The sequence below is a fragment of the Alligator mississippiensis genome, chromosome 16 (assembly GCF_030867095.1).
Source record: "Alligator mississippiensis isolate rAllMis1 chromosome 16, rAllMis1, whole genome shotgun sequence".
NCBI lineage: Eukaryota > Metazoa > Chordata > Crocodylia > Alligatoridae > Alligator > Alligator mississippiensis.
Genome location: NC_081839.1, coordinates 601,495 through 619,328, shown reverse-complemented (window position 1 = coordinate 619,328; position 17,834 = coordinate 601,495). Strand labels below are relative to the sequence as shown.

The window sequence follows — 17,834 nt, the reverse complement described above, 5'->3', positions numbered from 1 at the left end:
ACTCACTTGTATGATCTGAAAGCCACATACAATTCTTTCCAAATGGAAAACAGTGAGCTTAGTGATAAAAGACAATGCAGCAACTGTTCATATATGAAGACTGTTTTTCAGGGTGAAAAGCCCTGCAACATTTTGGAGAGTCTGCTCAGATGGCTAAATATGGGATCAGGAGAATTACGGACAATGAATATTATAGGGAAAGCTGGGTCACATTTTTTAAAATCACTCTTTTTCCTGTGCACAGTCAAAAAAAATTCAAACACTTGTTAAAGAACCCCAACAAGAGACGTTCTGCGCATTCACGCTTCTTACAGACCACCTTCAATGATGGAAGATATTTCACAAACCTTGGTCTTCCCTATTTGGTAGTTGTTTTTGTCCAGTTTCAGTTTATTCAGATAAGCACATATGTCTTCCTTCAGGGCTTTGGCATTTTTGGGCAATAACACTTGAAACTGGTCTATAAACTCCTGAGGAGGTAATAGCACACAGCAAGAGACAAGTTAGCAGACAGCTCATGACTTTGAAGTTACAACTAGAAAACTAGAGCTGAAGTAAAGTTAAGATTTCTGGGCTGCAAAGGTTAGCCAATGCTAACCTCTGTGTCTCGGTCCAAAATTTTGTCTGTAAAGTTCCCATAAAAATATATGTTTTGCTTAAATATCTTTGCTTTATGCAGGTGCTATATAGGTACATAAACACATCTCAAATTTTTAATGAAACAAATCTACTGAAATTTCTACACATAAATATTAATTTTAACAATCTGTGTTCTGTAACTTGGCACCACAGTTCAGGTGCGATTCTCTCCCTGCCAGTGACAGCACAGCACTGGATGTGCAGAGCCATTCAGACCATGCCTTTGCAACACAGACCCCACGTAAGATACTGCAAGATGTCTGCAGACAGGGTTTTAATGTAGTTTTAGGGCTAAGTCAGTCACAAGCATTATTGCTTACTAAAGAAATATATACACTGAACTCAAATGGTCATGAAGTACATGTAATATATGCAGATGCACAGGTGAAGAACACTTGCAACTTAAGATGCGATGCATGCTTTCTACAGTAGCAGATGTTTCCCGAACGTCACAATGCATCCTTCTTTCCTCAGTACCTGGAATGTGTATTTTGCACTGTAACCAGATCTTCGAATTCGCACCGTCTCCAGCATGCCAGTGTATCTCAACTGCTGCAAAACCAAGCTCTCATCAAAAAGGAGCTCCTCCTGAAAGAGACAGGCGAGAAAACAGTGTATACAGGATGCACTTTACACCACCTGCTCAAAAACAAAACTCCCTCCCCCTCCAACACCCCTAAAAAAAAAAAAGTTGTCTCCAAATACCCATATTTTGTTCTTCCAGATAAAGCAGAGAACAATATGGCAATGGCAGGAGTCGAAATCTGTGATATTGTTGCAGTCTTAAGATATTCTCATGCATCACTCAGTCTTTAAAGAAATATCATTTAAATTCTTTGAGGTAACATGAAGATATTTGCTCCCTGCCTCTCTAACTAGAGCTCTTGGAGCACAGCTGCTTTCTGGCCACCACGCATTTGTATTTGGGTTGAAATCTGAAGGAGAGGATTGCCTTCATGCCATTTGTGACCACCTGTGTTCAGGTACATTGTAAAAACTGAACCTTGAACAGCCACAGCAAGATTATACCTAGATTCCACATCAAGGAATTCTCCTCCAACAGGAATCCCCAACATCTAGGGTCACTTGGCTGAGAAGCAACAGCATTGTTTAAGCAGAGGAAGAAGTAATCAGAGTAACCAAAGAATGAACAGTTTCTGCCTTGTTACTCTTTGCTTCACATCTTTCCTTCTCTTCTCCTTTTTACTGGGAGAAAGGAAAGTCTGAACAATTTCTACAAACTGCATACCTACTTACCAGCTGTGGCCTTAAAAACTCGCTACACCAATCCCCCCTCCCGCATGCCTGCTGCTTTTCTCTGGGACAAGGGGAGTTCCCTTCGTATACCAATTAACTATTACCGTTTGTGGTAAGAATGCCAACAAGCGAGTCGTTAGTGCTAGGGAGCATTAGGCAAGTGTGGACATTTGTCCAAAAAGAACTCTACAAAAACCCTCAAATTCATCCCATGTTTATGTTACCATAAAGCTTTCAAATGCCCACAATATTCTGCCGCTGCCAACACTTCAGTAAAGCTACAGCTGGCCATCAGTCCCATAATCTCAAGGGCTTGCTGTGACAGCACAACTTCTGTAAGAGGGCAGAGGGTTGCTGCAGCCACTGGAGATTATGCCAGAAGCCTTAGGCTAAGTAATGCAGATAATTTTTTTTTTCATATCACACACTCAAAATTCTACTTTTTATGATGTACTTTCAAACAGTATGGGCTATGAGTTATTTCATGTGCTATTAGGTTTTTCTCCAATAAAAGGAAGCTCTATCTGCCTTTATACGTGCTCACTGTAATAAATAACATGTTAGCAGCTGAACACTACTGCGTGTATAAGTGGGTGGGGGCATGGCTATCAGACTAGTTTCCTTGGAAGTGAAGTGACTTACCTTTTCAGCATTGGAGCGAATGCACCGGATGAAGAATGGCTCAGCTTTCCCCAGAGTCTCCAGTAGTTTATTGAGAGAGGTCTGCAATAAAACATTCCATGTACTCATGCAAATACCACTATTTTGGGTGGCCTTTGCCAACAGTACCTCTTCCTTAGAACACAAGTCTCAGCCAGAAACTGCAATACATCTAATACGTGGTCTCTATTCATTTTTCCTTTCTACCAGGAGCATCCAAGACACCTTCACCGCCAGCTCTTGCATATTGGACAAGAACCAGGTGCTTGTGTAGTCTCTTACTGATCTGTCATCATTGCCACAGAACGACTATCCAAAGCCCCTATATGTTCTGTATTATATATGGCAGTTAGACTGTAAGCATTAAAAGACTGCAAAAGGCCTAGAACAATGGTCCTCAACCTTTTAAGACTCAAGGTCCACCTCAGAAAATGCTAGCTCTTGACTTTCACTTGTTTTTTGACTATGCAAAAACAGAACAATTCTTTTATGGCAAAGAACTCAGAAAGACCCCGGCGTGTCAGAACGTTTCCGACACTGCAGATTCCAGCTTGAAATTTCTGCGTTTATCTTGTGAATCACGTTTCTTTATCTAATAGTGCTAACACTGAAAAGATCTCAAGGCACCCTGGCTGAGAATCACTAACCTAAAAAGAAGACTGATCTATGCAAAGAACTAGCAAACTGGTTAGGAAATAAAGAAGTGGAATCTGTTCTGGGGTGGCAGGAGGGGGAACATCCTGGGTGGTTTTTACTCATTGCTCGTTCCAGTGCATAGCAGTCGTTATCTATGAAGATTGAAAGATGCAGAAGTCACCAAATCAGATATTCATTTACCTGGAATTGTGCGCTTATGCTAGGGGGTTTCTTCTTTTTGTGCAAATGTAAGAGGGATTTTGTAGTCCGATCATGCAGCGTCATGCTCATTATAAGCTTCAGAGACTTGGAATCCAGCAAGTTCTGCAATGAATACATTTGGTATTTTCACAATTTATATGTATACGATCATTTACTTGAAGGACAAATATCTACTGGCATCACCAAATGTGGCAAGAGTGAAATCCACCACTTAATGACAACATTCTCTTTATCACGTTACACTCAGTCACTCAGGCTTTTTATTTTAAAACCCGAACTATCCTCTCTCAAATGCTGAAACCATTTCTGTTCCTCTTCCCTGGGGCTGAAGAAGGTAAAGTAAAAATGGTCTCACACAACCAATACTTTTGTCCCTTACGGCCTGGTCAGGGATTGCTGTCCATACAGACAAGCTCCTTCCTTGTCACAATGCAGGTACATTCCTTTCTCAAGTAGTTTCCGCTGCTCTGCTTAACCACGGATCAACCTGGAACTCTGTCCACTGCCAGGCAAGCTTTGCTGCATGTCAATAAAATTTGGGGCTCAAGACTTTGGTAGCAAGAGTGTTCTTGTCTAATTGCTGACAGGTACTTTCCTCATTTGTCTATTCCAGTCAAAAGCAGCTTAGGTGTCAGCCAATTCTAAAGACATCATTTTATCTAGCCAGCTATTTAAGGGATAATGGGAGACAAAAGATTTCTCACCACACAGTCTTCCTTATAGAAAGTTTTGTCAATCAAGAGGTATATTCACTATTTGCAAAGAAAAAATAATCTTTAAACATGCTGAATAACTTTACCTTGGGAATGATCTGCTTTTGTTTGATACCTCTACTTTTCCTGTTAAAATATTAAAGATTGTTTAAGAAAAAAAACACAAAACACATTGTGATTTTCGGTTAGTTCAGCAAGCCATGCCTTGCAAATTAGATCAAGCTAAGATGCAGAGGAGAAGAGATTGAGTGCAACAGCTTCAGGATGTGATCATGCATGCAGAGCTCCTCATAGCAGAGTAATGCAGGAAATGCAAACCACTTTGACAGGAGAAGGTTTTGCCAACTTCCAATACCTGCAGCATTAGCAAAAAGGAAATGTGTTGTTTACAGCACCTACAGCTATCAAAGCTAAGTCTGATTGCTACAGAAGGTATATCTGCACTTTCTACATGCACGCTTTCAGTCTACGAAACCACCTGCGCAGGCATTGGAAGACAGAGCCCTTATCACCAGAGGATGAAGCGGGAGGGTCTGCCTGTGCTAGCATCGTTCTGCAGAAGCGCTGGGCTCCTCAGACTGTTAACGTGTGCCCCAATATGCTACGTAGGGATTCGGAGACACGAGTAATGGAACCACTTCTCAGGATAGATCTCCTAGGGAAGTGCACACACTTCGCTGGCTAAGGAAGCACAAACTGCAACATGAATCTCTTGGGAACCGGGGTGCAACTCACGCCCTAATTCTGGGAGCGTTTAATTAACCTTTTAGTGTAAAATGTGCTCCAACTCCACCTGACCTGCAGTTAACACCTCATTATGCAATCTATCATAAATTACCTGTCACAATCAAGTTATTAAATCTAGGAACGTGCATACAATTAAGCTTTTTTTCCCCAGCTTTTTGGGAAACTGTTAATGCACGCTGTCTTATTTTGTGAGACTTGGTTTTCTGATGCATACCAGCAATCTGTTCATGCTACACAGCTTGGTACTTCAGGGCAGGTGGTATCAAAAGCAGATTTTACCACTGTTACTGCAAAGGAAACGATGCAACATTCTCTTTAGCTTCCACAGGAACTTGTTTTTGCAAAGGAAATACTATCTCGCCTATATTTTCAGTTTTGTTTAATTTAGTCTGAGGAGAGGCTCTCTCTGCTGTTGCAGATCTTGCTATGGATTGGAACACTGCTCGGTCATTGCTGCGCTCACAAAGTAATACTAGGACACCAAAACTCACAGGAAGTGGAAGCGGTGTGGCTGAAGTCGACTGAGTGACCGAAGCAGCCTACAGGGATCATCACCCTGCCAGGGAAGTCCTTTTATACTCCTGATGATTTGATCATGCAAGTCCCTAAATGATCCACAGCCAGGCAAAAGATGGTCATGAGAGAAAAAACAGGGAATTAAAACAAGGAGGTCCCGTCACCCAGAGTGCTCCAAACAATAGCAGGCTGATCCCAGGCTACTTTTTCCTAAACATGAGTTTCTGAAACAGAAAACGCTGGCATGACACATGTCTTGACACCCTCAGATTTTAAATGTTGCAGTCAAGCATCAAGTTACATATATGGGCTACTGCATTTAATACATGCTCCTGGGTTATCAGTTATGGCAACAGAGAGGGTAAATTAAAAATGGATGCTTATTTGCCAATAGACTACATTATGTGCAGTCTGAAAGGTCTTTACAGGCAAAAGTGGAGGCTTTTCAGTACTTATGTCTAGGAATAGATGCTTCTATCTATTTCTTAAATAGATTCAATACATCTAACAATTACTGTTAGCTTGCTTAGCAAGTTCTCATTAGAAACTACAGCAAAACACTGGACATTTAAGGACTACCTGAAAGTGAGGATTTAACTTTCCTCACATTTCCAGTAGAAAGTTGATGTATTTTTTGAAACGCATGTTTAGCATGAAAGTTAGTCTGGGATGGTCCCTATTTAACTGTTGCCTCCATCAGTGTAACCATGCACCATGCTGAAGAGGATCCCATCCTGGCACCAAACTTACCTTCTTTACTCTCCAGAAAGGCACAAACCAAAAATACAACAGAAGTATAAGAATCACTTCTGATCTTAAAATGCAATCACTTTTTTGAGCTGCTCAGTGAAGAAGCAACAACAATTTACAGCTACATGAGCTTATTTTTTCTAGTTCTTCTGAAAATTCTTGTTAAAATGCTGCATTCCTTGTTACAGAATCACAAGGAAACGAGCATGACGCACACTGGCTAGTTTGGTACGCCTGAAGTGTATCTTTCATTTTTGACAACTGCAGTTGGCTGGGGCTGTTCAATCTGCTGATAAACCAGGGTTCTGCTGTTGTATTCTTTAGCTGTATTTCTGCACTGAGCTTACTCAGAAGGTTCAGCTGTCCAGGAATGTGCCTCCCTGGCCTCCAGCTACGAGTCTCCTTATTGCTACTTACTTCTTGCTTTCATAAAAAGAAATGATGTCTTCAAAAGCATTTATATCGAAATCCTCAGAGCAATCAAATGAAAAATCAAGCACTGAGCAGCTGCAAAAGGAACACGTATAGAACCTGAATACTTCACAGAAAGGTAAACATGAATATAAAGAGCAATCTTGGGGACCAGGTCTGGAAGGAATTCTCTACCTTCCAGCCACTGCACTGCTTTTTCAGCTATCACTTCTGTACCCGAAGAATCATAAAAGCAGCAAAATATCATATTTTATGTTTTTTTCAGTTCTCAGGGGCCAGCAGCATAAGGAAGAATGTCCAATATAAACAGCAACATCCAGTAAAAAGACGAGACTTCAGAAACGTAGCAGCAAAGGAGCATTCAAGCTTTACAACAGTACTTGGCAGCAATATTCTTACGTAGAAGCTGAAATGTCTCCCTTAAATGACTTTACTTATAAACACTTCACTCTGTTATACACAGACAAATCTTTGTTATTTCCCTTCCTTCTTTCATAAGGGCGTTCATGGAAAGTGGCATCTTTGTTTCCTCAGTTCACCTACACCTGTTCCTTATTCCCACCTAGAAAAAGACGGACATCTATTGCACCAAGGTTACTACTCTACCTTGGCACCAGGGTGCAATAAAAGAAAACAGTCTTAAAAACCTCCTACCACACCAAGAGGAGAACAACAGAAGTGATATCAAGACAATGCATAGAGCTAAATAGGTCCAGCTCTTGTGAAGGTGCTGCATCTCGTTTTCCTATCCTGCAAGTTCTCTGGGTCTTGCACTGTCCTACGTATCTGTTTACTTACTTGTACAACAAGGCCATAATCTGTGATAACAGAGAGTAGGCGAGTAGTTCCCAGTTTTTCCCAGCCATGACCTCACTGCCAATCTGATAATTTTACGAAATCCCACGCAAGCCCTTACTGTTGTTCACATGACAATAATTAACGGGGTGGGGACTGACCATGTCTCAGCTGCTCCGTAGCAACTATTGCTCTAGGGAAAGCTAAGGCAGGGCAGATTATCTCTGCATGAAATAGGCCTAAACAGATCTGGTTTAGCTTGCACTAACCATAGGGTACAAGCAGACACACCAAAAAGTACCAGACTAACAAAGGAGCACTAAGTCCTGGTAATTATGGGCACACAAACTATCCACGTGCAGCAATTACTTTGTGGTAAGTGGAAGCTAAAACAGATCAACTTAACTCCATTTTATTCAGGGGTAAACTGCCTTGTTGTGGCTCTCACTGCAAAGCAATTGTGGCGCACAGTAACACAGACAGTTACTATACGGCAGCTGCAGCACAAAAAAGTCCCATTCTATGTTAACCATTAGTACAAAGGGTAACTACAGGCTCGGGGGGAATTAGGAGTGTGTGGTCATGAGCTCATGACTGCAGCAAATCAAGCAGCCTAGTTTGGGAACTACTGCAACACACGAAGTAGACTGCACACTCCAAGGGGCAGGGCAGTCTTTCTGTGTCACCTAATGACTACTTATATAGCTACCTTGCCCCCTCCTCAAACTTGCTCAGTGATCTCCAAACACTGAAGTGGACACTTCAGGCTGTTCTCCATATTGCTCTCCCCACACCACCTTCCTCTTTCAAATTTCCCCTATAAAGCACACTTCTTCCACAGACTGACTGACAGCAATCCATCGTTCTGGAGTCCTGGGTATGCCAACGTTACAGAGGGGAAAGAGCATGTACAACCTTCCCTTGGGTCTTTGGCCCAGTGAACATCATGATTTATACACCCCAAGCCTACTGCCATCATATAAACCAAGCAATTATGCCTTGTTTAGTCAAGCTTTCTACTTGTATAAGTAACTGGAACAAGACAAAAAAATGCAACCAAGTAGCTGCCAAAAAATATTGAAAAAGAAATGGGTTGCCAGCCATGTTTGTGGACAGCATGAGCTGACACTTGCTGTACGGCATGTGGCTCAGCAGTGCAGGGCTCTCCCACACAGTGCGCTCTTCCCTGCCATGCCCAAAATATAGCCCATTGCTCTGGGAAAAGCGGCCAAGCACGTTTCTCACCGATATACTTTTTCTACTGGTGTATTTGCTCTCTGGAGTTCTCCAAGAGGAACCCGAGGTCCATGTCGTACCACTCCTGTTGTAGAACATAAAGAGCAGCATTTTACATTTTGACAACTCTATCCAGACAAATGCAATATTTGGCACTTAAGTTCTAACTGATAAATACACAAGAGCTAAAGATTTTGCTCCACTTCTCTTGTTATTAAAGAAAGCACTAATTTATTTTAGTTCTCAAATTGGCTCCTACTAGGACTGGTAAACTCATCTGCTCAGATGACTTTCTGGCCTTGGACAAGTTACTTAACTTTCCTAAAGTTTCCCTTTCAGCATTAAAACTTTCTCATTTTGTATCCTGAAATCTCCTATAATTATCATGTGCTTAGGACTGTTGATAAACATAATAATAACTGGTTGAATTAAAAATAACATTTCTAAAAGAGTTTCTCTCTGCTTGGTACCTGCAGTTTTTTGAGCTCTCTGGCGCCCTGCTTCCGCAAAGACCGCCATTGCCCGAATAGCAGCTCGCAGAACAGCCCAGCGGAACACAGCCACAGGATCCATCCCGATCAGCTCCCGTACATAGGCACTGTCACTACTGCGAAGCAAGGCGACAATATCTGGTCTCATGTAATCCATGTTCTTCTCTCGGAAATCCTGCAGAAAAGAAACGTCAAACCCCAAGAGATGAAGTGAGAAAGGATCCAGCTGGACCCAGGTTCTGACTATGCGGATGCATCAGGCTGAATAATTCATGTGGACTGGCCTTGTTAACTTAATCCAAATCTAGTGAAACACCAAGTATAAATAACGCCTCCATTTTTTGTGTGTACATTTTATTGTTGGCAAGGAACAGAAGAGTCTTTTTGTTGGCTATTCCAAATTTGTTACATACCTTTATCTGATATTTAACTTTCCCAGCGAAATGCCAGATAACAAAAGCAGGCTCCATCACTGGGGTTCCAACAAAGAATTTGTTCTCCTCATGCTGCTGCTTGAACTTTGCAAGTAGGGTCTGGTTGGTGGCATGTGGAAAGCTAGGTACACGAAGCAGGAAACACAGGGGAAAAGGTTAGCTCCTCACTCTCCAAATAGGAAGGAAAGGTGCTCAGATAGATCTGCAAGCACGACCTAAAAATGTATTTAGCCGTGATAGGCAAGCTAACAACCATTTGCCACAGGGATCAATAGGCAGAAGTCCTGCTTTGATACTTTAGAGATAAGCTACAGAGGAGCTTCTTAGGCGAAAAGCAGCCCATTAAAAAATTCCAGACACCTCCGCCCCCCTTCCACTGGCAATTTTGTGAGAACTGACACTAAGTGGTCATAGCTTTGAGCACTTTCATAATGACATACCCCAGACACATGCATTATGTTACAGTCACCTGGTAAAAGCCATCAGAAATATCCAAGTTTCTATGCTGTCACTTTAAGCCCATCAAGAACTATTAAATATAACAGTCAGGGAAATCCCTAAACTTATGACTTCTGGTAACTGGGAGGGGATGACAAGGATAATCACAATACACATGCCCTGTTTCTCCACCATTGGAGAGGACATTGGGCTAGATGGACCCTTGGTATGAACTGGTATAACAGTTCTTATGTCATGATCACCACCAAAGTGGAGATTTTTCAAAGAAACTAGCTTTGTAGAAGTTTAGCTGCATGATCTACATATATAAAGATTCCTCCCCACAATCTGGCACCTCCTATAACCATTAACTTCCTCTATTTTGGCAACTACTTCTGCCCCCCTCCCACACTTTCATGCAGCAAATCTTTCAGAAGAACTTGCCACTTACTTGCTTTCTTCATCTAGCAGATAGAAGAGGCCGGTGGGCTTCTTGCTGATTAAGTGAATACAGGCCACATTATCAGTATAGTCAATATTGTGCCACGTGATCCCTTCACTTTTGTATTCCTCCTGTGCAACTCAAAGAGATTTCCTTATCAGGACAGCAGACAGGCCTGCACAAGCTATGCAAAATAAACGCTTAAAGACTTCCTTACACAGTTATTGGCAAATCCTGACTTTATTGGTGTGAGGGAGAAACCAGAACAAGAAAAAAATATAATTTCTTGATGTTGAGGATCAAATACCCTCATTATTACAGTCATAGAGAGGTACATTCCAAGTCAAAGAGAGGAGGACAACAAAATGTCAAGGTGTGATATGGGAATCTATTCTTTACGAGTGACAGGCTGACCTGTTTTGCCATCAGCAAGCACTGCCTTTCTGCAGAGTATATGAAACCCAGATAAGGTTGCAAAGTTTATCTGGCAACACATGCTGGTGCTAAGTGGCCTAGAAATGCCAGCTCCATATCAAGCTATCAAAGCATAATATCAGCTTTCTTTCATCCTGCACATGCTAAAGGCAAACTAATTTAGCAATAATGCACTTACAAATCTAAACACGGGATTCAGTAGGCAGGTAATCTAAACAGAATGACACGTTCAGAAGAATAATGAGATAAATCCCCACAGCTTCACATTCTCTCCATGACATGTTAGAAAACGCATCCTATTCAAGTGACTGGGATTAAGTGCGAGCAAATTACGTAGCTGGTATGATTTATATGCACAGCACATTGTAAAAAATGGCATGTAAGTTCCATGAACAAAAAGACCCTTCTTAAAATATGTAGGCAACCCCTGAGGGCTCTCGTGAAGACAGACACAGGAAACGGGTTACTTAAGCTTCTTTGGGAAAACAGCATTAGAAAAGACGACAATACAACTCTTTACTCTAGTTAGTCTGGACAGACAACCCTGTCATCAGTTGCTAAAGCCACTGGGCTCTACTCTGATTTTACTTAAAGTCTGTGTGTTTTGTGCTTTCTTCCTTTAACTTTCATTTATGGTTACTTATCTTAGAAAAGTTTATTAAGGAGGCCATCCTTAACGGACTGGCCAACGCCAACATCTTAAGGGATAGCCAGCACGGGTTTGTTGCGGGTAGGTCTTGCTTGACCAATCTCATTTCCTTCTACGACCAGGTGACCTATCACCTGGACAAGGGAGATGAGATTGATGTCATATATCTTGACTTCAAAAAAGCCTTCGATCTGGTGTCCCATGATCGTCTCTTGGAGAAACTGGCCAATTGTCGCCTTGGGTCCTCCACGATCCACTGGCTGGAAAATTGGCTCCGGGGTCGGACCCAGAGGGTAGTAATTGATGGAAGTCACTCATCGTGGTGTCCTGTGACCAGTGGGGTCCCCCAGGGCTCTGTCCTTGGACCCATACTGTTCAACATCTTCATTAACGATGTGGACACTGGAGTCAGAAGCGGACTGGCCAAGTTCGCCGATGACACCAAACTTTGGGGCAAAGCATCCAAACCAGAAGACAGGCAGGTGATCCAGGCGGACCTGGACAGGCTCAGCAAGTGGGCGGATGAGAATCTGATGGTGTTCAATGCCGATAAATGCAAGGTTCTCCACCTTGAGAAGAAAAACCCGCAGCATCCTTATAGGCTCGGCAGTGCTATGTTGGTTAGCACTATGGAAGAAAGAGACTTGGGGGTCATCATTGACCACAAGATGAACATGAGCCTGCAATGCGATGCTGCGGCTAGTAAAGCGACCAAAACGCTGGCTTGCATCCATAGATGCTTCTCAAGCAAATCCCGGGACGTCATTCTCCCCCTGTACTCGGCCTTAGTGAGACCGCAGCTGGAGTACTGCGTCCAGTTTTGGGCTCCACAATTCAAAAAGGATGTGGAGAAGCTTGAGAGAGTCCAGAGGAGAGCCACGCGCATGATCAGAGGTCAGGGAAGCAGACCCTATGATGACAGGTTGAGAGCCCTGGGGCTCTTTAGCCTGGAAAAGCGCAGGCTCAGGGGTGATCTGGTGGCCACCTACAAGTTTATCAGGGGTGACCACAAGTATCTAGGGGAACGTTTGTTCACCAGAGTGCCCCAAGGGATGACGAGGACGAATGGTCACAAACTACTACAAGATCGTTTCAGGCTGGACATAAGGAAGAATTTCTTTACTGTCCGAGCCCCCAAGGTCTGGAACAGCCTGCCACCGGAGGTGGTTCAAGTGCCTTCATTGAACACCTTCAAGATGAAACTGGATGCTTATCTTGCTGGGATCCTATGACCCCAGTTGATGTCCTGCCCTTTGGGCGGGGGGCTGGACTCGATGATCTTCCGAGGTCCCTTCCAGCCCGAATGTCTATGAAATCTATGAAATGTACTGTTGATAAAATACGTAATATAGAGCAATTGATGTCCTTGGGTGAATTAAAAATGGTTTTCTGGCATCATTTGGAAAGATTTTTTTCTGGCTTAAAGTAACAAAAGCTTAAGGGAAAGGACACACGACCATATTGTGCATCCAAATTCAACACTGCCCAATGAACTGTATGAAATCAGATGCTGTGCATACACAGCACGTGACCTGAAAGTAGGATTTTTAGCTACAAACTTCAATAACTCTAACTTTACACTAGGAGGTTTTGGGGAAGCTTATTTTAAATTCTGTGCAATGGACAAGCATGTTACAAAGCAAAACATACTAATGTACTGAGTTTAAGATTATACCTATTTCTGGCTTTTAACTTTAGCCCTTACGTAACACCTGCAATACACAATCACTTACCTGCTCCAATTTGAAAATGTGTTGATTGAAATAATACTGAAGCTGTTCATTTGCATAATTTATACAGAACTGCTCAAAACTGTTGGTTTCAAAATCTTCAAATCCAAAAATATCAAGCACACCAATGGACAAACACTGAAGGGAGGGAAAAAAGGTGCAGATACTGTTACTTGACCTTATGATAGTTTTGGTTGTTAACACCACACTACATATCAGTACTGTTATCTGTGCCAATATGACTTGGAATGTCTGCTATTGTAATAAACACTTATTCCCCCCCCAGTAAAATCCACGGGACAGTAACACTCCCCTGAAGTTGGTGAGAATTTTGCTACTGGCATCAGAGCTGCACCCCAGATCTCTGAACACACTACAGTACTCATAGGATGAGTTGCTAGCTCTGTCTGCTCTTCTGTCCAGAACTTACTGTAACAGACTCCTCCATGTCCTTCTTATTAAGAAGTGCATGATTAATTCGCAGAACAATCCAGTCAAACAGAGCACTGTACAAGGACTTTGCCATTGAATCCCGAGCTGTTTTTGCCTGCAGTTAAAAAAAAAAAAAAAAAAAAAAAAAGTCACAAGCAGGTAATACCCCTGACTGAATATGGTAGGGCTAGGACGTTTACTGCATCACTTTTTCTGACACCAGGGTTTGGGCAGTATCCATTAAAATATATTTAAGTGAATAACGTGAATTCCTACTGCCATGTTGTATGTGATGTGATACTTTACAGCCAAGCTGTAAATGAGGGGCCATTTTCTGGCTTCTAAAAATTGAGGAAACGCCCAAGTCAATTTTCTAGCATTAATCAACTGAGTAACAACAGTAAGGTCACCTGCAAGGCGACTGGCTAAAGCCTCCCTGCTTGTGTCCTTGCACTCACCTCATTGAGACTATACGGCAGGACAAGCTTGTCATTGGCTGTCACCGTTTTTCTTTTTGTCAGCACTTCCACCAAAAGTTCTCGTTTGACCTTCACAAAATAAAGTGGAAAACAGAGTTATTAGGCACTGGTGGCAGGCAACCCAAGTAGTTATCATCTCCCCAGATAGCTCTGGAAACCCAAACCCAAGGACAACAGATACAGCTGTGGCTGGCTGACAACTTTCATATTCCTGAGTTCCTTGAAATCCTTTCCCTTCACATGCTAGGGATGTATTTCCATCCTGGGGAAACCCGCCAGCATTAATCCGACTGGACAGCTGACACTCTAACCAGATCTAACTATTCCCATCTTTTGAGATGTATTTTCTCTCTTTCTCCTTCACAATATTAAAAAATTCTCCAAAAACATGAACATTTACATTCAATTCAGCAAACCATCTCTTTTCCTTCATGGTCCTCCTATCCCAGGCCTGGAACAAGCCCACCTTCAGCTACAGCATGCCATCAGCTTACTTAATGGTTATGGAACGCATGAAAGGGATACTCTACCTTTAAAAGCTGCGAGAGGATGTCCAGTACTTCAGGGGGTCCCACTTCCAACCCTTCATCCCGACCGGTGGCTTTCTTCTTGTAGGTAACATTGCCCAAGTAGAGAATAGCTGAAAGCACTGAAAAGATTCTGAAAAATAAAAACAGTGGTGACTTTTTAAGTGTTTGTTTCATTAACAGGAGTTTGATAACAAGTATTAAACAGAGCCACAGGACAACAGCCAAATCTACAGGAAAAAGATGGAGACTGAATAAAGTTGGCTTATGGCAACCCATATAAGAAAAAGCCCACCGTTCTCCTAGTTTGTGTGTAGGGCTTTGAACAAATACAGCTTTGCTGATTTACAAATTATTGTGCGGGACACCAAACTGTTTCTGTGTAGTTCATAACAGACTACTAGGCAGCAATTTCACGGAAATGCAAGCAAGCACTAACAAACCGCTCACATAAAAGAGCTAAACAATTCCACTTACTGCTTTTTTGTTGCAGGAAGAAAGCCAACCATTTCCATAGCTTGTTTTAATCTTTCAAAATCATGTTGGAGATCTTCGCCATCTTCAATTTTCAAGTTATGCTATGAAAAAACCCCATAACAATCAGGTTCAAATACATAGCAGAGACAGACGTGGGCCCTTGAGCAACCTTTCTTATGAATGAAAACGAAGCAAAGTGCTGGGCCCATAGACACTCCTGTCTTCTGGCAAAATCTGGAATTGTGTATGTCCCTTTTCTTGCATCAACTAGACCACTACACTGCTTTAAATGCAGTCTGTTGCCCACTTCCCAACCAGGCTCCAGGTGAATGATGTTATAATCACCAGTCACCCAACACTGAACATGAAGCAGTCTAGCAACAAATCCTGAGCTTGAAATCAAACAGTTCTACACAAGGAATTTTGCATCCAGTTCACATGATAGTCAGATTCATCCATAAGGCCCGCTGTGTCTCACAGGTGGCCTACAAAACTAAGAAGGAGACAAGGTTGATGAAAGTTAAGTCTTCTACACCAGAGGCATGCCAACAGAGGGAAGAGAAATATATCTGGAGCTCTGGGATGCGTGCGAGTTTGTATAAGAATTTGTAGCGTTGCTAGAATTGCTGTGCAGCGAAAAAGCAGTATTTTGTTTAAAAAGCCTTATAAAAACCAGAGACTGGTCGCACCACAGAGGGAAACAAAGATCACTTGTCTCGGTGCCTTTCGTTTCAACGCCGGGGAGACAATATTTTTGTTGTCAGAATGTCACCCCCGCCCCCCCCCCCCCGTCACCGATTACCTGATTGAGGTAGAAATAATCTTCAGGTTGCTTGAGGTGAAATTCTTTGCGTTCTTCCTCACTCACTCCAAGTAACAAATAATAAAACACATGGTAGTTCCTACAGTACCAAAAATATGTCTGTTTAATATAGACATCATGATGCCAACTTCTCTTTGATAAAGAATACGAATTTCCAAGCACCCGTTCACGTACGTACTGTATTAAACCTTTTACTGTGATCATCAGGGTAGTTAGTGCACAGCAATCTAGAAGGTACATTTTCAGACAATCAGCTACTTTGCACTAACTGTGTGTAAACACGCTTAGCATGTACTGAAAGTGCAAGGGAACTTCCATGGTAAGCTACTGGCACGTCGTGCGTGTTAAGAGTCCAGGGAGCTCGAGTGAATTCACACCGCGCAGGGCGCCCTAGACCAGCTCCCCTGGAGAGTCTTCCTGTTAGGAGAAGGAGTCCCAGGCATTTAGGTGGAAACTCATCATACCGTTTGCTAAGAGAGGTGTTTGCCATTGCTTTTAGGAGAGACATTTGACTACAGAGCATGCAAGACAAAATCCTCTCACCTTTCATCTTTTTCCTGAGAGACCAGACGAGATTTTTCAAGCAGATATTTTTCAACAACAGCCCTAAAAGAAACAAGACATGAAAGGTGGAAATGCAAACGCAAGCACCTGGATACCAAAGCACTAAGCAACTGTTTCCAAATGGCTTTAGGCTATTTCATATACGAAGTTCATTGTGAAGGGGGCCTCACTTCTATCTCTACAAGTCAAAACCTTACCACGTACAGTGCTACATTTAGGAGGATGCTATCAAACATTTAGTCCTTCACTACTCTGCCATAGCAGATATGAAAGAAAAGCCAGTTCAAACTGAGCAGATTGGTTGTTTTGGGGGTTTTTTTTTCAACAATCACAATTATTCAATTTGCTTCAGCTTCACTAATAAAAGATAGCACACCTTAAGAAATCCTTGCCTCTTGCATAATTTCTGGACCATCAAGGTACAACACCACTCTTACACTACCTTGATTTTACTAAACAGATGCTAGTCTGAGGCACAGGAAAAACCCACAAAATGCAAAGAAAACAAAGGAAATGCATTGTTGCCAAACTGTGAGTTTGGTGGCCCATATTAGACTGCACCCACCAGCAAAAAACTGTAGAGTAAACCCCTAAAGAAGAATTCCCTCTTCCACTAGGTATACAAATGGACAAAGAGCAAGACCAAAGCTAGAGTAGCCTTTTTCTCAGGCTGCAGACAGAGAGCAAATGGGTTCACATAGTACCAATCCCTTAAGCGGGGCTGACCTCAGCGGTAAATATGCCACTTTTACTCTGGAATAATACTCAAACAATTGTCTGTCGGACAGAACTAGCATGTGTTTACATCTGATGCTTAAGGAAAAGCAATGACACACACCAAATGCATCAATGAAAGGATACGCTGGAGCTTGAAAACTATACGCTGCTAGAGTGTCGCTACAGGGCAGGCACACGTCCCGGTCAATACTCTAGCATATTGCCCTAAATGAAGAAGCATGAATATGCTGCAAAAAAATGTGATACTCCTGTGTACTCTGCAGATACATGGTACTAAAGACTAACGCTTACACAATAAGACTAAAGAATGAGATACAAGGCCTTCTCACCTGACAGGTGATTATTGGACAAAACTACTGATTTGCAAAAAAAGTCCAGAATTAGATTATTAACCAATAGCCATTTTATACGGTTGATATAAAGTTATGCCACCACTGAATGAGCAAACCTATAGAAGACTATTGCACACTATGGCTGATTATAGACGCGAATAAAAAACTCAAACATTATTTTAAGCTCAGCGCACCTCTGCACCGAGCACAGTGCATGCCCAGAAGAGGGATCGCATTAGA

At 42.2% G+C, this 17,834-nt stretch overlaps 1 protein-coding gene across 5 annotated transcripts in view; it reads right to left on the bottom strand.

Moving 5' to 3' along the window:
- MYO9B (myosin IXB) overlaps nt 1-17,834 on the bottom strand; it is a 55,218-nt gene that overhangs the window by 18,382 nt on the left and 19,002 nt on the right. For 4 of the 5 annotated variants that reach the window (XM_059719677.1, XM_059719673.1, XM_059719675.1 and 1 more), the window contains exons 4-20: nt 16,504-16,566; nt 15,940-16,039; nt 15,138-15,238; nt 14,664-14,793; nt 14,113-14,202; nt 13,653-13,769; nt 13,226-13,360; nt 10,418-10,539; nt 9,508-9,649; nt 9,074-9,269; nt 8,613-8,688; nt 5,366-5,479; nt 4,214-4,253; nt 3,394-3,516; nt 2,539-2,619; nt 1,117-1,227; nt 348-470 (exon numbers count right to left, since the gene is read on the bottom strand). In XM_059719677.1, the coding sequence (XP_059575660.1) occupies nt 348-470; nt 1,117-1,227; nt 2,539-2,619; nt 3,394-3,516; nt 4,214-4,253; nt 5,366-5,479; nt 8,613-8,688; nt 9,074-9,269; nt 9,508-9,649; nt 10,418-10,539; nt 13,226-13,360; nt 13,653-13,769; nt 14,113-14,202; nt 14,664-14,793; nt 15,138-15,238; nt 15,940-16,039; nt 16,504-16,566 (1,864 nt within the window). Of the gene's footprint in view, nt 1-347; nt 471-1,116; nt 1,228-2,538; nt 2,620-3,393; nt 3,517-4,213; nt 4,254-5,365; nt 5,480-6,557; nt 6,648-8,612; nt 8,689-9,073; nt 9,270-9,507; nt 9,650-10,417; nt 10,540-13,225; nt 13,361-13,652; nt 13,770-14,112; nt 14,203-14,663; nt 14,794-15,137; nt 15,239-15,939; nt 16,040-16,503; nt 16,567-17,834 lie in introns of all 5 variants that reach the window. The other variant, XM_059719674.1, reaches the window with a different exon arrangement.